Consider the following 21228-nt stretch of genomic DNA (forward strand, 5'->3'; position numbering starts at 1 on the left):
CATTCTGAATAATCGGCTATCAGTATCGGCAGATATCATTCTGAATAATCGGCTATCAGTATCGGCAGATATCATTCTGAATAATCGGCTATCGGCAGATCTCATTCTGAATAATCGGCTATCAGTATCGGCAGATCTCATTCTGAATAATCGGCTATCGGTAGATATCATTCTGAATAATCGGCTATCAGTATCGGCAGATATCATTCTGAATAATCGGCTATCAGTATCGGCAGATATCATTCTGAATAATCGGCTATCAGTATCGGCAGATATCATTCTGAATAATCGGCTATCGGCAGATCTCATTCTGAATAATCGGTTTTCACAGATATCATACTCAATAATTGGCTATCGGTATTGACAGATATCATTCTGAATAATCGGCTATCGGCAGATGTCATTCTGAATAATCGGTTTTCACAGATATCATACTCAATAATTGGCTATCGGTATTGACAGATATCATTCTGAATAATCGGCTATCGGCAGATGTCATTCTGAATAATCGGTATTGACAGATATCATACTCAATAATCGGCTATCGGTATTGACAGATATCATTCTGAACAATCGGCTATCGGCTATCAGTAGATATCATTCTGAATAATCGGCTATCTGTATAGGCAGATATCATTCTGAATAATCGGCTATCGGTAGATATCATTCTGAATAATCGGCTATCGGTAGATATCAATCTGAATAATCGGCTATCGGTATAGGCAGATATCATTCTGAATAATCGGCTATCAGTATCGGCAGATATCATTCTGAATAATCGGCTATCGGCAGATATCATTCTGAATAATCGGCAGATCTCATTCTGAATAATCGGTTTTCACAGATATCATACTCAATAATTGGCTATCGGTATTGACAGATATCATTCTGAATAATCGGTATTGACAGATATCATACTCAATAATCGGCTATCGGTATCGGCAGATATCATTCTGGATAATCAGCTATCGGTAGATATCATTCTGAATAATTGGCTATCGGTGCATCTCTAATCTTAATGATACTAAAATAACACTGCTCTGAACACTACACCACAAATCTGAGCATTTGAGCGTCACACATGGCTGCTCGAAACGATCTGACGGAGTTTCTGTGTCGTAAAGCGCGGGTAAACTCACTTGTAGTTGCGGTGTAGCTCCAGCACTTTCTCCTCCAGCTCTTTGGTCTGGTTGGGGGCCAAACGCACGTCGCTGATATAGCCGGATCCCTGCATGTCAGGGTCGTAGTCTCCCAGCTCAGACTGAACCGTGTAGGAGCCCAACACAGTGTGAGTGGCGAAAGAACACGGCAAACGCCCGGACACCACGTCATCTCTGAGCTGCAGACACAGGTAATACCTGGGAGAGAGATTTTACATTTACCTTTTATGACACAAAGAACAACAAAACAAAAAACCTTTTCTACATTAGTAGAAGAGAAAAAAATATTTTTCCATCAATAACAGAGCCTCATTCCACCATTCCATTTCAAATGTGATAACGTCATCCATGGAACTATAAAAATGAAAGTCAATGAGTATCCTGGATTTAACTGTCACTAAAAACAGAGTATTAATATCTTGATCTGCACCCAGTTCTATCTCGTTTTTTCTACTCGTATAGATTGCTAACTTTGCTTGACCTATAAGAAAATTTAAACACTGGCAAATAAACCTATTTCTTCTAACAGAGAGAGAGAGAGAGAGAGAGAGAGAGAGAGAGAGAGAGAGAGAGAGAGAGAGAGAGAGAGAGAGAGAGAGAGAGAGAGAGAGAGAGAGAGAGAGAGAGAGAGAGAGAGAGAGAGAGAGAGAGAGAGAGAGAGAGAGAGAGAGAGCACAGGCTGGGAATGTTTACACCACCAGTGTTATTTAAGTCTCACTGATATATTAATTTCATGATTATTTATATAGCGCTCTTCACAGTACATATTGTTTCACTGAAAATGCTTGTTTCAATGTTCTGGTTTAGTAAGTATTCTGTTTTCAGTCAGCTATAATATAGTATAATATAAGAATAATATTACAATATGGCTGGATTGAAAAAAATAGACTATATGGTATTATAGGTTTTTTTTCATATTTTGATTTCATTTTTATTTTTTTGTATTATCCATTTTCATTTTGGTTAAAGTTTTAGTATTTTTATTGTGTGCTTTAGACATGTTTTATTAGTTATTGTTTTTATTAGGGCTGTCAAACGATTAATCGCGATTAATCACATCCAAAATAAAAGTTTGTGTTTACATAATATATGTGTGTGTACTGTGTATAATTATTTTTAATACATAAATACCCACACATGCATGTGTATTTAAGAAATATTGGCATTTATATACTGTATATAGACTGAATGTAGCCTATATATAATGTATATTTTATATAAATATAAACATTTTTTATATAAATAACATTTTTCTTAAATATATACATGTGTGCATTTATATACAAAATAATTATACACAGTACACACACACATTATGTAAACACAAACTTTTATTTTGGATGCGATTAATCGTTTGACAGCCCTAGCTTTTATTATTTAAAAAAAAAATAAGTTTATGCAGTTAATTTTTATTTCAGTTCTAGTTTTACTACATCAAGGTAAACTACCGGTAATCAGGCTTTAGATTTTTAGGGCTTTTAGGATTTAGATTTATTTGCCAATATTTTGGTTATCAGCTTTCAAATGTAAATAATTATCAGTAAAAAATGTTACATCGGTGCATCCCTATTCTTAATTACTTATTTCAGTTATATTTTTACTACATTAAGATAAACTAAATAAAAATGAAAAACGTTGCCTTTGCAACCAGCCGAAATAAAATAAGTCTAAGTTGTTCATATTTTATTTTATTACAGATTTGTGACAGTATGTCAATTTTTTTTTTGTTATTTATTATTTATTAACACTTTATTATGAGGTTTCATTTGTTAACATTAACTAACTACATTAGATAACATGAACTAACAATGAACAATACTTCTACATCATTTATTAGTGTAAGTTAATGTTAATTTCAACATTTACTAATACAAAATAAGTTTAAATTACAAATTGTTATCATTGGTAAATGCGCTGTGAACTAACATGTAATTTTATTAACTAACATTGAAAAGAATTATTACGTTACAGTCATTTCATGTTAATTAGTACATTAATTCATGTTAAAAATGAGACCCTATTGTAATGTGATACAATTTCCTGGGTATTCATTTTTATTTCAGTACATCAAGTTAAACTAAATGAAAATAAGAAAAGTTTTTTATATTTTATTTTAACTACATGTTTGTGGAGCGTCAGTTCAGAGCAGTGTTTATTTTATTATCATTGATAATAAATTAATATTTTCAATTTTGTGTCTTCGATTTTCATTCTAATTTTTACGGAAGAGGATTAGGGCAAAGCAATAATAAAAAAATAAAACCATCTCAAGATTAAAGTCATTATAATGCGAAATGAACTGAGAATTGAGAATAAACTCAATAAATAGAGAATAAAGTCGTTGTGTTTCGATAAAAAACTTGTTAAATTTCGAGAATAAAGTCGTTGTGTTTATTCTCGAAATTTAATGAGTTTATTCTCAAGATTGTATTTCGATTTTTTTTTCTCAAAATTTAACGAGTTTTTTCTCGAAACACAACGACTTTATTCTAGAAATGTAATGAGTTTATTCTCAAGATTGTATTTCGACTTTTTTCTCTCAAAATCTAACAAGTTTAATTTCGCATTATAATGACTTTAATCTCGAGATGGTTTTATTTTTTTATTATTGCTTGGCCCTAATCCTCTTCCGTAAATTTTAGTTAAAGTTTTAGTAATTTTTATTAGTTATGTATACATAGTTTTTATTCATTTTTATTTCAGTTTTAGTTATTTCAGTAAATCAAGTTAAACTACATGAAAAAAATATATAATTTAGTTTGTTTTTTCATGGTTTTAGTGAACTTTATCTAAGCACCTGGTGATATCCTCAGAAAGCTGCGCCGGATCGGGAGGATAAAACTTCACGTTGAAGGCAAAGTTCCAGGGACCAGCTGAAAAACACGAAAAACAACTTATTGTAAGAACTTGAGGACGTTCGGATGGAGACGATGAGCGTGTCTGTCAGGAAAAGACGCACCACTGATCAGCTTCTTGATCTCCTTGGACGTGTCCAGCCAGTTCTGTGGGGAAAACAGGAGGTTTGTCACTGAACAAATAATAACTGAGACGTGAAATCAGAGGAATACGAGCAAACAAACACCTTCGGGCTTTCAGCGTCCCGGTACGTAATACCGAAATAATCCTTCTCCAGAAGATTCAGGTGGTCGCAGACCTTCTCGAACAGCACCTGACCTATCGCTCGCTTCTGTGGACAACAAACAGACACAGAGACTCATTCATTCGGGTTAACGAGGAAGCGCAAAAACGCAAAACAATAAAAGTCCCCCTGTAGTCAATCATTTCATCCCTTAAAACTCACCAAAATAACATATTTAAGTGTTTTCTCCTTGAAAAAAATCTTCATGTCTTAAAATAGCTTGAATGTAACTCGACACCCTTGCCTCATTTAGTATGCGTGGTTCTATGAATATGCAAATTAACTTTTTTGAACTGGAAGAAGTCTCTCTTTTGCCCAAGTTAGAGTTCGTCATCTACTGCTCTTTGATTTATTTGGTAAATAAAGATTTAACCCACAGCAATGAAGGTGGATTAGCAATTAATACCTATTCTCCTCATATTCTCCATTGTTGCGGCTCCTCTCTTCCCAGTCTGTCAGTAACGCTCTGTTTACTTCCTGTCTCTATGAAGCCCCTCCTCCTGAAAAGCACACTGTGCTCTGATTGGTCGGCTGGAGCAGTGTGTTGTGATTGGTCGAGTGCTTCGAGTGTGTTTGGGAAATGCCCCGCCCCTTTCCATAACCGCCAGTTTAACACACTACTGACTAACTCAACCAGGCCCCGCCCCTTTATTCTGCGCATTAATTATTATAATGAGGAATATTGAGACGTGTTCGTTCCCGGGAGAAACTCGAGACTACAGTGGAGGCGTTTCAGGAGTTCAGAAACACTGACTCTGATATAGAGAAGAACTGGAGCTTTCTCATGATCAAACAGCAACATCACACACACACACAGATGAACACAAGCTCCTTTAACAAGTTAACTCACCAACAAAAACTGACGTTCTGCTGTGATTTCGGTCTGTGAACTAATCAGTACTTAAAAATCCTGTATTTACACTATTTTCCATGTGCATCTGTGTGTGACTGAACATCCAGTACACAGACAGCTCTGGTATGCCATACTTCATGCCACTGCTTTTACTCGTGCCAAAATAGGAATAAGCTAAAAATAAAAGTGCTTGTGATGTGACAAGTGTGTGTGTGCTCTCAAACTCTTGATAAACGACAGGCGGTGCAGTTATACACACTGTGGACGTGTGCCGACACGCCGTTTCACGCCTCGGTCTTACACTTCCTCAGCATTTCTGAGCAAGGATCTGAACTTACACGGTTAGGTTGTTGCAGAAGTGAAAGCAAAATGAAAGTGTAAAAAGCTTTAGAGGTTCAGGTTTAAAGTCTGCTTACATGGGAAGGCAACGCATGTACAATGTCAGGATTCATTTTCAGCGTTCAAGCTTTCAAGTGATACCTCATTTTCTCATGCCATCCATATTAAAACCATTAAACATAACTATACTGTCATAATTCATCAACACAACGGTATATCAAAGCAACTGCGGTGCATAAATGTAGGATATTCAGTGATTTTTTACTTTGAAAAGCGCAACGCTCACATTTATTGCACTGAATCATTGCCTTTTCAAGTTTAATAATCATATTAAGCCTCGTCACGATTCCTGATTTTCCGACCGCAACTTTAAGATCTCTTGATATTATAATTTAGACTTTTCTTGTACTATTTATGATTTTTAAGACTTTTAATGACCTTAAATTGGATCAAACTTTATGACTTTCGAAATATTTCGAGATTAAAGTTAAAACCGCAACGTAAAAAAAAAAAAAAAAAAAAAAAAAATCAGTAAAAAAAAAAAAAAAAACTAGCATTTCGAGATTAAAGTCGAAACATTTCGAGATTAAAGTCGAAACATTACGATAATACAGTCTTCCATAGAAGTGTGTGCATTCATAACAGTGCGCGTCCACTGGCTCAGAGCGCGCGTGTGTGTGTGTGTTATCTGGGCTTTCAACAAAATTCTACACAGGTGCTAATCTACCAACAAGAATTACCATGGCGTTGCCTATAGACGAGCACACAGACTCCGCCGGAGTATCACAATGGTCCAAACTTTATGTGGCAGTGTTTTTTAAATGTTTTCGTGCTCGTCTAGGCAACACTATCTGGGTCGAGAACACAACAGTAACCGTTCTGTCTCCCTCTTCACCGTAAATACGTTCTGGATACATTTTATCATTCCGTATCCAATCATTTGGCCGGATCCCGTGATTTCCTCAGATTTAATAACCACTAATGGAGGTTGAGGAGAGATTCTCTGATATGATTGTAAAGCGCTTTGAGTGTAGGCCTAGTAGACATATGAAAGCGCTATATAAATGCCTCATTCATTCATTAAGCTGGATATCTCCATCCAGTCTGAGAAGTGTTTTCCGGGTTGGTTTTCCTATAGGCTAAAGTCTATTCCGGCGCAGTATATTTTATAACATCCTATAATGGTAGCCTAATGCTGGTAGATTGGCACCTGTTGAATTTCCTTTTGTTGAAACAAAACACACACACACACACACACAGTGTGAAACACTCGCTATGCACCATAATGAATGCCTGTGTGTGCGGCCATGTGAAACAATGCGAAACGTTGCGGTTTCGACTTTAATCTCAAAATATTACGACTTTAATCTCGAAATGCTATGTTTTTTGTTGTTTTTTTGCTGATTTTTTTTTTTTTTTTTTTTTACGTTGCGGTTCAGGGCTTCCGTACTATCATGCTGTAGTTTTTAATCAATATTTTGAATTTTATTTGTATAGTTTTCATTTTAAATGTAAAGTTTAAAAAAAGTCAATTCATTTGTATTCCAGCTTTAGTTATTTTAGTACATAAAGTTAAACTTTTTAGTTTTTGTTTTTTATATACTTACTCGAGCCCAACAAACCTGAAGCACATTTAAAATCATAAAGCGGAGTTTTCCCCCACAAAATACATACATTTGGCCGCGATTTGGACAAATATAGCAAATCTTATTATCTAAAGGCTAAAATCTGAAGTATTTGATCGTTAGTTTGACATGTTCACCGACAGCCGATTAATGAGCGTTGCGATCAAATTTTACCTCAGACGAAATTCTGGCAGTGTCAGAAGAATTGACTCTAAGTCCTGCAGTGACTCTCCTACGACAACCGTCAAATAGTTTTTCAAGACAAGCCATGACCAAAATTAATGTTAGAGATTTCTTTGTAGCCACCGTTTCAGTCCCACGTGTAACGCAGATTACATCACTGAACGCGTCAGAGATTGATAATGTAAAACTCCAGACAAGTTTTCTTGTGTCGTACAGTCTGACATTAATAACAACCGATATCTTACAGTCTGACATTAATGACAACCGATATCTTACAGTCTGACATTAATAACAACCGATATCTTACAGTCTGACATTAATGACAACCGATATCTTACAGTCTGACATTAATGACAACCGATATCTTACAGTCTGACATTAATGACAACCGATATCTTACAGTCTGACATTAATGACAACCGATATCTTACAGTCTGACATTAATGACAACCGATATCTTACAGTCTGACATTAATGACAACCGATATCTTAGTCTGACATTAATGACAACCGATATCTTACAGTCTGACATTAATGACAACCGATATCTTACAGTCTGACATTAATGACAACCGATATCTTACAGTCTGACATTAATGACAACCGATATCTTACAGTCTGACATTAATAACAACCGATATCTTACAGTCTGACATTAATGACAACCGATATCTTAGTCTGACATTAATGACAACCGATATCTTACAGTCTGACATTAATGACAACCGATATCTTAGTCTGACATTAATGACAACCGATATCTTACAGTCTGACATTAATGACAACCGATATCTTAGTCTGACATTAATGACAACCGATATCGTACAGTCTGACATTAATGACAACCGATATCTTAGTCTGACATTAATGACAACCGATATCTTACAGTCTGACATTAATTACAACCGATATCTTAGTCTGACATTAATGACAACCGATATCTTACAGTCTGACATTAATGACAACCGATATCTTACAGTCTGACATTAATAACAACCGATATCTTAGTCTGACATTAATGACAATCGATATCTTACAGTCTGACATTAATGACAACCGATATCGTACAGTCTGACATTAATTACAACCGATATCTTAGTCTGACATTAATGACAACCGATATCTTACAGTCTGACATTAATGACAACCGATATCTTACAGTCTGACATTAATGACAACCGATATCTTAGTCTGACATTTATGCCAAACCGATATCTTACAGTCTGACATTAATGACAACCGATATCTTAGTCTGACATTTATGACAACCGATATCTTACAGTCTGACATTAATGACAACCGATATCTTACAGTCTGACATTAATAACAACCGATATCTTACAGTCTGACATTAATGACAACCGATATCTTAGTCTGACATTAATGACAACCGATATCTTACAGTCTGACATTAATGACAACCGATATCTTACAGTCTGACATTAATAACAACCGATATCTTACAGTCTGACATTAATGACAACCGATATCTTAGTCTGACATTAATGACAACCGATATCTTAGTCTGACATTAATGACAACCGATATCTTACAGTCTGACATTAATGACAACCGATATCTTAGTCTGACATTAATGACAACCGATATCTTAGTCTGACATTAATGACAACCGATATCTTACAGTCTGACATTAATGACAACCGATATCTTAGTCTGACATTTATGCCAAACCGATATCTTACAGTCTGACATTAATGACAACCGATATCTTAGTCTGACATTTATGACAACCGATATCTTACAGTCTGACATTAATGACAACCGATATCTTACAGTCTGACATTAATAACAACCGATATCTTAGTCTGACATTAATGACAACCGATATCGTACAGTCTGACATTAATGACAACCGATATCTTACAGTCTGACATTAATGACAACCGATATCTTACAGTCTGACATTAATGACAACCGATATCTTACAGTCTGACATTAATAACAACCGATATCTTAGTCTGACATTAATGACAATCGATATCTTACAGTCTGACATTAATGACAACCGATATCGTACAGTCTGACATTAATTACAACCGATATCTTAGTCTGACATTAATGACAACCGATATCTTAGTCTGACATTAATGACAACCGATATCTTACAGTCTGACATTAATTACAACCGATATCTTAGTCTGACATTAATGACAACCGATATCGTACAGTCTGACATTAATGACAACCGATATCTTACAGTCTGACATTAATGACAACCGATATCTTAGTCTGACATTTATGGCAACTGATATCTTACAGTCTGACATTAATGACAACCGATATCTTACAGTCTGACATTAATGACAACCGATATCTTACAGTGTGACATGGCTTACAGCGAGGATCATTTTCATACAGTCTGACAAGCAACAGTCATAAAGAACGATGATAAATCCCCTAAACTCCCATCATCCTCACCTCCAGCGTGCAGGTGTAGTCCGTGCCGTCCAGAAGCGTGACCTTACACTCCATGACCTTCAGTCTGTGGCTCCTGCGTAACGCTGACCAGGACACTCGGCTGCTCACGGACTTCTGGGAAATGTAGTCGTCCTCCTGCTGTCTGACTTCTGATTGGCTCTGCAGAAACACAGCAAAATGAGTTTAGATTCAGATTGTTTTATTTAGTGCTATGTCAGCATCCAAGGCTATTTTCATGGCAAAAATTAAATTACAAAAATACAAATATCATATAAATACAATAAAAACAAAACAAACAAAAAACAGTCATATTATACAAGATGTTTTAAATTAACATATTATACAAAATCCAAAACCTTTTCAGACATAATCTTACTAAATAAGTCCTTAAGTGAGGTAACTTTTTTTTTTCTTTGCTGTCTACCCCTCTTATTTTAATTTCTTGTTCTGTGTGTCATGTGTTATGACTATGTACAGTTGTACAGCATGTTTCTATTTATTTCTGTAGCCTCCCGGATAAATAGAGGTTAAATAAATAAATAAACTTCATAAAAAAGCATTCTACTTGTATTAAGTCCAGGACACAAAATGAGTTTGTTAAGAGTTCAAATCACTAAATCATTGTTATTTTAGTATCACAGAGATACTATTATAGTTTTAAGTCGCCCTGTGGTGAAAATCCAGCTTTTAAATGTTGTTTATGTGTCTATATGGTGTTTTTAATACGCTTTAACACAAACCATGTGTAAGTTCATAAGTCGACAGCATTGCTGAGTATTTTCTGCTTAAAACTGCAGTGAACCAAAGACAGTCTCAAAAACACGGTTTGAAATCGCTGGTGTTTCTGACGTCACAAACGACCTTGTAACCAATCAGATCAACGTGTGATCGTCAACCAGTGGATCTCTGAGCTGAGTGAGTGAGTGGAGGCGGGGCTCATTTGCATATTCATAGAACCACGCATACTAAATGAGGCGAAGGTGTCGAGTTACATTCAAGATATTTTAAGGCATGAAGACATTTTTTTCCCCAAGGAAAAAGCTGACAAAAATGTCATCTTGGTGATCAAAGATGAGTTTTAAGGGATAAAATTATTGACTATGGGGGACTTTAATTGTTTGAATTGAGGCCCATTCACACAAAGAACGATAAATATAACAATACAGTTCTAAAAATGGTTCCTTATATAAAGAACAGCACAACTATAACGATAACAGCACAGAGACTATATCACTGGAATCACTTTGAGAATAATTTTTTCCCAGCTAATGGACGATAAAAACATTGACAGCCAATCAGAATTCATCCTACTTTAAAGAGATCGAGCATTTAAAGAGACAGATGACAAAAAAATATATATATATAATAATAATAATAATATTATAATATATATATATATATATATATATTTTATAATTCAGACATGTTCCTGAACAGAATAATTTCATAACCTTCTTGACGGCAGTCTCATGTCACGGCTTCCTTTCAGAGGCTGATGCTGCTATTTCCATCGTCCAGGTTTATATCAGCGCTTTGCCATGAATAGATTTTCATCATTAAATCACGTTACATAATCTCTGTTACCTACTTTCTAGAAAGATCCTGAAACCCTCCCTGGGATTACATCTGTAAATCCACAGAGATACAGTACAGATACTGTAAGAATTGAGAAATTAGAAAATGCCGGGCAGTGTGGATGAGGAACGCCGACTCCCAGAGAAGACAACGGACCTTTCTCCAAATTAACATTTGACTCTCTCTTGAGAAACTATCATCCCGACCGAGTCAATCACCTCTCCCATGTCGTCTCTCTCTCAACACGGTTTAATGTGAATAATCATCATACAGTATTACACATGTTTGGTATCATTTGAAATGTCTCAGTGCGACTGGTGCAAATGTCTCATTCCCACAGAAGTAAACCAAAAGGTAATAAAGTTGTTAAGAGTTTAGAGATAACTGGCACACAGAGGAGTGTGTGTCCTCCAGGCAAATGGCATCTGGCTCCCAAAAGGTGCAAACTCTGAATGCAAATCCCCATCGTTAGCACATGTTTCCATGAGAATGTATATAGAGAAATGCAACAAGAGGCTCAGGGCGATTTGTAACTCAAATTAGCCCGTGATGCGGAGTGTGTGTAAGACACTACGCATCATGTATTTTCTAATGTCAGATTCGCATCTTTTCTCTTTATTCCAGAGCATTTGATGTTTTGTATTTATTATCTTTGAACTGATTATGAAATTGGCATGATACATTTACCTGGCATAATAAATTGTAAACATTTGGTTTTTATTCTGACTGACTCTGAAATCGTAGATTAAACGGATTCGTATGTTACCGCAAGTCTGCGTCAGATTAGTGATGACTAATATTTAGCACTATTTCAAGTGTACTTGGTTCGCAAAGACAAGTAAATTGCTGTTTAGGGCAGCACAAATGATGCTTGACCAATCCAAATCTGGGTGTGTCTTACCTCCATTTTAATTTAATATTACTTTAGATAAGTGTACATTAGGGATGCACGATGATATCGGGACAACATCGGTATCGGCCGATAAAAGCTTAAAATGACCATCATCGGCATCGGCCGATATGAATATTTCTGCCGATGAGTCTTGCCGATAGGGTGGCGTGTTTCCTATGCGCACGTGACGCGAACGAAGCATGAGCGCCAGCAACTTAAACTTCCAACTAGGAGTGTGCGTCTCACGCGGTTTTTGATCGTGGACGATTAAAATGTCTCCACGATCTGCTTTTGAAGAAAAATCATAGTATCGTGCATTCTATCAGTTCAATTCTGGCGCCTTCATCTCAACATACTGTACAACGCGACGCACATTCACATCACATGTAAACGCAGAGGTAGAGTTACACTCACGGGACACTGCAATTCACAAAAGTTCATTGTTTGCATGTGCGTCAAAGTCTTGCTAGGTAAACATGTCATTCACGTGCTGATGCGCTGTTCTAACATCCGCTTTTCTGAGCGCGTTACACCCGACGCTCACAGGAACTAAAAGCCTGTCACAGCGCCTGCATACTGGACTAATCTTTCGAGTCTTATTGCGCTGATACTGTCAAATACACACAAGGTTTACATAAACAAAGTTGGTTATGTCTAAAGTGAAAGCAAACAGAGAAAATCTGCTTGTCAAATGCGTGTATATTAGACGCGTCGCGTTACTCGCGTGCAGTTCTTAAAGAGACAGTAATAATATTCTGCCGCTTGTCTTTAAAGAGATACTGCACCCAGAAATAAAAATTCTGTCTATCTAATGTTGTTTCAAACCTGGATTCATTTCTTTCTTGTGCTTAAATATACTATGGAAGTCACTGAAGTACAGCAACTGTTTGGTTAGCCACATTCTTCCAAATAACTTTTATAATTTCAACAGAAGAAAGAAACTTGAGAGAGTAAATGATGACAATTTAAATTTTTGGGAGAACTATCCCGTTAATGTTAATAAAACAACAAAACACAGAGGAAATCACTCACTGCTCTTGACTGAGAACATTAATAGAAGCTTTAATAAGCTTTTTTTGCACTTAAAAAAAAATACAAATATATCGGTATCGGCATCGGGCAAAATTAGTTTGAAAATATCGGCATATCGAATATCGGCCAAAATCCTATATCGTGCATCCCTAGTGTACATGGGAAACCAAGGCATGGCCAATCCAAAGCTATTATAAGAGAAGTGAAGTTGGTCGACTTATCTGTAGTAATGGCCATACCTCTACTGAAGTAAACGTTACGTTAAATTCAAGAGTATACGAAACCACGGGGGCTATACCAGAGTATCTTTGATTGTGTAAGCGTGAACCGCGACCATCTCAGGTATATAGCCAATTACCTCTGTTTAATGACCAAAACTGACGAGCTTGTGATCGTGAGACCCGCGTTAAACAAGGCGTGAGAACCTCAGAGCGACATAGCTTCCTAATATGAACGGGTAATATAAGTAAAGAGTTAAAAAGAATAATCAAACATTCGCTCACATTTAATGATGCTCAGATATCATTAAAACATTTTTCCTTTATGGAGTCAGATGAAATAACGAGGTAATACATATGAGAAAATGTATTTCATTTAATATTGTTGTGTTGAGAAAAAGCAAAAACAGTAACATCGGAAACCGCCATTGGGCCAATCTAGATAGGGTCAAATGCAAAAAATATTATCAGTGCTTATTTTTTCACTACATGTCTTTAGTAAATCCTAACCGTAGTTTTAAATGCCAAAAGAGGCTTTGCGCTGGTGCAAGATGTTAGTCTTAGATACGGAATATCACAGACATATATGTTGAGCTCGTGAACACAATGGCCAATCACAGACATATATGTTGAGCTCGTGAACACAATGGCCAATCACAGACATATATGTTGAGCTCGTGAACACAATGGCCAATCCCAGACATATATGTTGAGCTCGTGAACACAATGGCCAATCACAGACATATATGTTGAGCGTGTGAACACAATGGCCAATCACAGACATATATGTTGAGCTCGTGAACACAATGGCCAATCACAGACATATATGTTGAGCTCGTGAACACAATGGCCAATCACAGACATATATGTTGAGCGTGTGAACACAATGGCCAATCACAGACATATATGTTGAGCTCGTGAACACAATGGCCAATCACAGACATATATGTTGAGCTCGTGAACACAATGGCCAATCCCAGACATATATGTTGAGCTCGTGTACACAATGGCCAATCACAGACATATATGTTGAGTGTGTGGCCAATCACAGACATATATGTGGCCAATCACAGACATATATGTTGAGTGTGTGGCCAATCACAGACATACATGTGGCCAATCACAGACATATATGTTGAGTGTGTGAACACAATGGCCAATCACAGACATATGTTGAGCTCGTGAACACAATGGCCAATCACAGACATATGTTGAGCGTGTGAACACAATGGCCAATCACAGACATATGTTGAGCGTGTGAACACAATGGCCAATCACAGACATATGTTGAGCTCGTGAACACAATGGCCAATCACAGACATATGTTGAGCGTGTGAACACAATGGCCAATCACAGACATATGTTGAGCTCGTGAACACAATGGCCAATCACAGACATATGTTGAGCGTGTGAACACAATGGCCAATCACAGACATATGTTGAGCTCGTGAACACAATGGCCAATCACAGACATATATGTTGAGTGTGTGGCCAATCACAGACATATATGTGGCCAATCACAGACATATATGTTGAGTGTGTGGCCAATCACAGACATACATGTGGCCAATCACAGACATATATGTTGAGTGTGTGGCCAATCACAGACATACATGTGGCCAATCACAGACATATATGTTGAGTGTGTGAACACAATGGCCAATCACAGACATATGTTGAGCGTGTGAACACAATGGCCAATCACAGACATATGTTGAGCGTGTGAACACAATGGCCAATCACAGACATATGTTGAGCGTGTGAACACAATGGCCAATCACAGACATATGTTGAGCTCGTGAACACAATGGCCAATCACAGACATATATGTTGAGTGTGTGAACACAATGGCCAATCACAGACATATATGTTGAGCTCGTGAACACAATGGCCAATCACAGACATATATGTTGAGCGCGTGAACACAATGGCCAATCACAGACATATATGTTGAGCTCGTGAACACAATGGCCAATCACAGACATATATGTTGAGCTCGTGAACACAATGGCCAATCCCAGACATATATGTTGAGCTCGTGTACACAATGGCCAATCACAGACATATATGTTGAGTGTGTGGCCAATCACAGACATATATGTGGCCAATCACAGACATATATGTTGAGTGTGTGGCCAATCACAGACATACATGTGGCCAATCACAGACATATATGTTGAGTGTGTGAACACAATGGCCAATCACAGACATATGTTGAGCTCGTGAACACAATGGCCAATCACAGACATATGTTGAGCGTGTGAACACAATGGCCAATCACAGACATATGTTGAGCGTGTGAACACAATGGCCAATCACAGACATATGTTGAGCTCGTGAACACAATGGCCAATCACAGACATATGTTGAGCGTGTGAACACAATGGCCAATCACAGACATATGTTGAGCTCGTGAACACAATGGCCAATCACAGACATATGTTGAGCGTGTGAACACAATGGCCAATCACAGACATATGTTGAGCTCGTGAACACAATGGCCAATCACAGACATATATGTTGAGTGTGTGGCCAATCACAGACATATATGTGGCCAATCACAGACATATATGTTGAGTGTGTGGCCAATCACAGACATACATGTGGCCAATCACAGACATATATGTTGAGTGTGTGGCCAATCACAGACATACATGTGGCCAATCACAGACATATATGTTGAGTGTGTGAACACAATGGCCAATCACAGACATATGTTGAGCGTGTGAACACAATGGCCAATCACAGACATATGTTGAGCGTGTGAACACAATGGCCAATCACAGACATATGTTGAGCGTGTGAACACAATGGCCAATCACAGACATATGTTGAGCTCGTGAACACAATGGCCAATCACAGACATATATGTTGAGTGTGTGAACACAATGGCCAATCACAGACATATATGTTGAGTGTGTGAACACAATGGCCAATCACAGACATATATGTTGAGCGCGTGAACACAATGGCCAATCACAGACATATATGTTGAGTGTGTGAACACAATGGCCAATCACAGACATATATGTTGAGCTCGTGAACACAATGGCCAATCACAGACATATATGTTGAGTGTGTGAACACAATGGCCAATCACAGACATACATGTTGAGCTCGTGAACACAACGGCCAATCACAGACATATATGTTGAGTGTGTGAACACAATGGCAAATCACAGACATATATGTTGAGCTCGTGAACACAATGGCCAATCACAGACATATATGTTGAGTGTGTGAACACAATGGCCAATCACAGACATATATGTTGAGTATGTGAACACAATGGCCAATCAAAGACATATGTTGAGTGTGTGAACACAATGGCCAATCAAAGACATATGTTGAGCGTGTGAACACAATGGCCAATCACAGACATACATGTTGAGCGCGTGAACACAATGGCCAATCACAGACATATGTTGAGTGTGTGAACACAATGGCCAATCACAGACATATGTTGAGCGTGTGAACACAATGGCCAATCACAGACATATGTTGAGTGTGTGAACACAATGGCCAATCACAGACATACATGTTGAGCTCGTGAACACAACGGCCAATCACAGACATATATGTTGAGTGTGTGAACACAATGGCAAATCACAGACATATATGTTGAGCTCGTGAACACAATGGCCAATCACAGACATATATGTTGAGTGTGTGAACACAATGGCCAATCACAGACATATATGTTGAGTGTGTGAACACAATGGCCAATCAAAGACATATGTTGAGTGTGTGAACACAATGGCCAATCAAAGACATATGTTGAGCGTGTGAACACAATGGCCAATCACAGACATACATGTTGAGCGCGTGAACACAATGGCCAATCACAGACATATGTTGAGTGTGTGAACACAATGGCCAATCACAGACATATGTTGAGCTTGTGAACACAATGGCCAATCAAAGACATATGTTGAGCGTGTGAACACAATGGCCAATCAAAGACATATGTTGAGCGCGTGAACACAATGGCCAATCACAGACATATATGTTGAGCGTGTGAACACAATGGCCAATCACAGACATATATGTTGAGCGTGTGAACACAATGGCCAATCAAAGACAAATGTTGAGCGTGTGAACACAATGGCCAATCAAAGACATATGTTGAGCGTGTGAACACAATGGCCAATCAAAGACATATGTTGAGCGCGTGAACACAATGGCCAATCACAGACATATATGTTGAGCGTGTGAACACAATGGCCAATCACAGACATACATGTTGAGCGTGTGAACACAATGGCCAATCAAAGACAAATGTTGAGCGTGTGAACACAATGGCCAATCAAAGACATATGTTGAGCGTGTGAACACAATGGCCAATCAAAGACATATGTTGAGCGCGTGAACACAATGGCCAATCACAGACATATATGTTGAGCGTGTGAACACAATGGCCAATCACAGACATACATGTTGAGCGTGTGAACACAATGGCCAATCAAAGACAAATGTTGAGCGTGTGAACACAATGGCCAACCACAGACATACATGTTGAGTGCGTGAACACAATAACCAATCACAGACATATGTTGAGTGCGTGAACACAATGGCCAATCACAGACATATATGTTGAGCTTGTGAACACAATGGCCAATCACAGACATATATGTTGAGCGTGTGAACACAATGGCCAATCACAGACATACATGTTGAGCGCGTGAACACAATGGCCAATCACAGACATACATGTTGAGCGCGTGAACACAATGGCCAATCACAGACATATGTTGAGCGTGTGAACACAATGGCCAATCAAAGACATATGTTGAGCGTGTGAACACAATGGCCAATCAAAGACATATGTTGAGCGTGTGAACACAATGGCCAATCAAAGACATATGTTGAGCGTGTGAACACAATGGCCAATCAAAGACATATGTTGAGCGTGTGAACACAATGGCCAATCACAGACATATATGTTGAGCGTGTGAACACAATGGCCAATCACAGACATATGTTGAGCGTGTGAACACAATGGCCAATCACAGACATATATGTTGAGCGCGTGAACACAATGGCCAATCAAAGACAAATGTTGAGCGTGTGAACACAATGGCCAATCACAGACATATATGTTGAGCGTGTGAACACAATGGCCAATCACAGACATATGTTGAGCGTGTGAACACAATGGCCAATCAAAGACATATATGTTGAGCGTGTGAACACAATGGCCAATCACAGACATATGTTGAGCGTGTGAACACAATGGCCAATCACAGACATATATGTTGAGCGTGTGAACACAATGGCCAATCACAGACATACATGTTGAGCGCGTGAACACAATGGCCAATCACAGACATACATGTTGAGTGTGTGAACACAATGGCCAATCACAGACATATATGTTGAGCTTGTGAACACAATGGCCAATCACAGACATATGTTGAGCGTGTGAACACAATGGCCAATCAAAGACAAATGTTGAGCGTGTGAACACAATGGCCAATCACAGACATATATGTTGAGCGTATGAACACAATGGCCAATCACAGACATATATGTTGAGCGTGTGAACACAATGGCCAATAACAGACATATGTTGAGCGTGTGAACACAATGGCCAATCACAGACATACATGTTGAGTGCGTGAACACAATGGCCAATCACAGACATACATGTTGAGCGTGTGAACACAATGGCCAATCACAGACATATATGTTGAGCTTGTGAACACAATGGCCAATCACAGACATACATGTTGAGTGCGTGAACACAATGGCCAATCACAGACATATGTTGAGCGTGTGAACACAATGGCCAATCACAGACATACATGTTGAGTGCGTGAACACAATGGCCAATCACAGACATACATGTTGAGTGCGTGAACACAATGGCCAATCACAGACATATATGTTGAGCATGTGAACACAATGGCCAATCACAGACATATGTTGAGCGTGTGAACACAATGGCCAATCACAGACATATATGTTGAGCTCGTGAACACAATGGCCAATCACAGACATATATGTTGAGCTCGTGAACACAATGGCCAATCAAAGACATATGTTGAGCGTGTGAACACAATGGCCAATCACAGACATATATGTTGAGCGTGTGAACACAATGGCCAATCAAAGACATATGTTGAGCGTGTGAACACAATGGCCAATCACAGACATATATGTTGAGCGTGTGAACACAATGGCCAATCACAGACATACATGTTGAGCGCGTGAACACAATGGCCAATCAAAGACATATGTTGAGCGTGTGAACACAATGGCCAATCACAGACATACATGTTGAGCGCGTGAACACAATGGCCAATCACAGACATTTATGTTGAGTGTGTGAACACAATGGCCAATCACAGACATATGTTGAGCGTGTGAACACAATGGCCAATCACAGACATATGTTGAGCTTGTGAACACAATGGCCAATCAAAGACATATGTTGAGCGTGTGAACACAATGGCCAATCACAGACATATGTTGAGCTTGTGAACACAATGGCCAATCAAAGACATATGTTGAGCGTGTGAACACAATGGCCAATCAAAGACATACATGTTGAGCGTGTGAACACAATGGCCAATCACAGACATATATGTTGAGCGTGTGAACACAATGGCCAATCACAGACATATATGTTGAGTGTGTGAACACAATGGCCAATCACAGACATATATGTTGAGCTTGTGAACACAATGGCCAATCACAGACATACATGTTGAGTGCGTGAACACAATGGCCAATCACAGACAGCTCGATTGCTTACAGAGAGGCTTTAAAAGCTGCTAGACCTGCTTATTTTTCAAACCTATTAGAAGAAAATAAACATAATCCTAGGTATTTATTTGAAACAGTGGCTAAACTAACGAAAAAGAAAGCTTCAAGCTCAGAAGTGTCAAAGCAACACAGCAGTGATGACTTTATGAACTTCTTCACTTATAAGATTGATAATATCAGGGACAAAATTATAACTATGCAACCGTCTACCACAGTATCGCATCAGGAAGTGCATTGTAGTCTCCCTGAAGAAAAATTTGATTTATTTGTTGCTATAGGAGAGGAAGAATTCTGCAAACTCGTTAATTCATCTAAATCGACAACTTGTATGTTAGATCCTATACCGACTAAGCTACTGAAAGAGATGTTTCCAGAGGTCATAGATCCTCTTCTTAATATCATTAATTCATCTTTGTCTCTAGGATACGTACCAAAAACCTTTAAACTGGCTATGATAAAACCGCTTGTTAAAAAACACAACTTGATCCTACAGAATTAGTCAATTACAGGCCAATCTCGAATCTGCCTTTTCTGTCAAAGATATTAGAAAAAGCAGTATCTTCACAACTATGTTCCTTTCTAGAAAGAAATGATATCTGCGAGGATTTTCAGTCCGGATTTAGACCGTACCATAGCACTGAGACCGCTCTCATTAGAGTCACAAATGATTTGCTCTTATCATCCGATCGTGGTTGTATCTCTCTATTAGTGTTACTCGATCTTAGTGCTGCATTTGACACCATTGACCACAACATTCTTTTAAATAGACTCGAAAACTATGTTGGCATTAGTGGAATTGCATTAGCATGGTTTAAATCACACTTAACTGACCGTTATCAGTTTGTAGCAGTAAACGAAGAGATGTCTTATCGATCACAAGTTCAGTATGGCGTACCACAAGGCTCAGTACTAGGACCGCTGCTGTTCACTCTGTACATGCTACCATTAGGAAATATCATTAGGAAACATGGAGTTAGCTTTCACTGTTATGCCGATGATACTCAG

General features: G+C 38.1%; 1 protein-coding gene across 9 annotated transcripts in view; it reads right to left on the minus strand.

Moving 5' to 3' along the window:
- epb41l3b (erythrocyte membrane protein band 4.1-like 3b) overlaps positions 1–21228 on the minus strand; it is a 115318-nt gene that overhangs the window by 74423 nt on the left and 19667 nt on the right. For all 9 annotated transcript variants that reach the window (XM_056242177.1, XM_056242174.1, XM_056242173.1 and 6 more), the window contains 5 exons: positions 9739–9897; positions 4243–4347; positions 4120–4162; positions 3958–4033; positions 1140–1358 (listed from right to left, as the gene is read on the minus strand). In XM_056242177.1, coding sequence (XP_056098152.1) covers positions 1140–1358; positions 3958–4033; positions 4120–4162; positions 4243–4347; positions 9739–9792 — 497 coding nt within the window. In that variant the 5' untranslated portion in view covers positions 9793–9897. The remainder of the gene's footprint in view (positions 1–1139; positions 1359–3957; positions 4034–4119; positions 4163–4242; positions 4348–9738; positions 9898–21228) is intronic.

This window comes from Rhinichthys klamathensis, unplaced genomic scaffold (assembly GCF_029890125.1).
Source record: "Rhinichthys klamathensis goyatoka isolate OS25496 unplaced genomic scaffold, OSU_Roscu_1.1 h1tg000703l_1, whole genome shotgun sequence".
Classification (NCBI taxonomy): domain Eukaryota; kingdom Metazoa; phylum Chordata; class Actinopteri; order Cypriniformes; family Leuciscidae; genus Rhinichthys; species Rhinichthys klamathensis.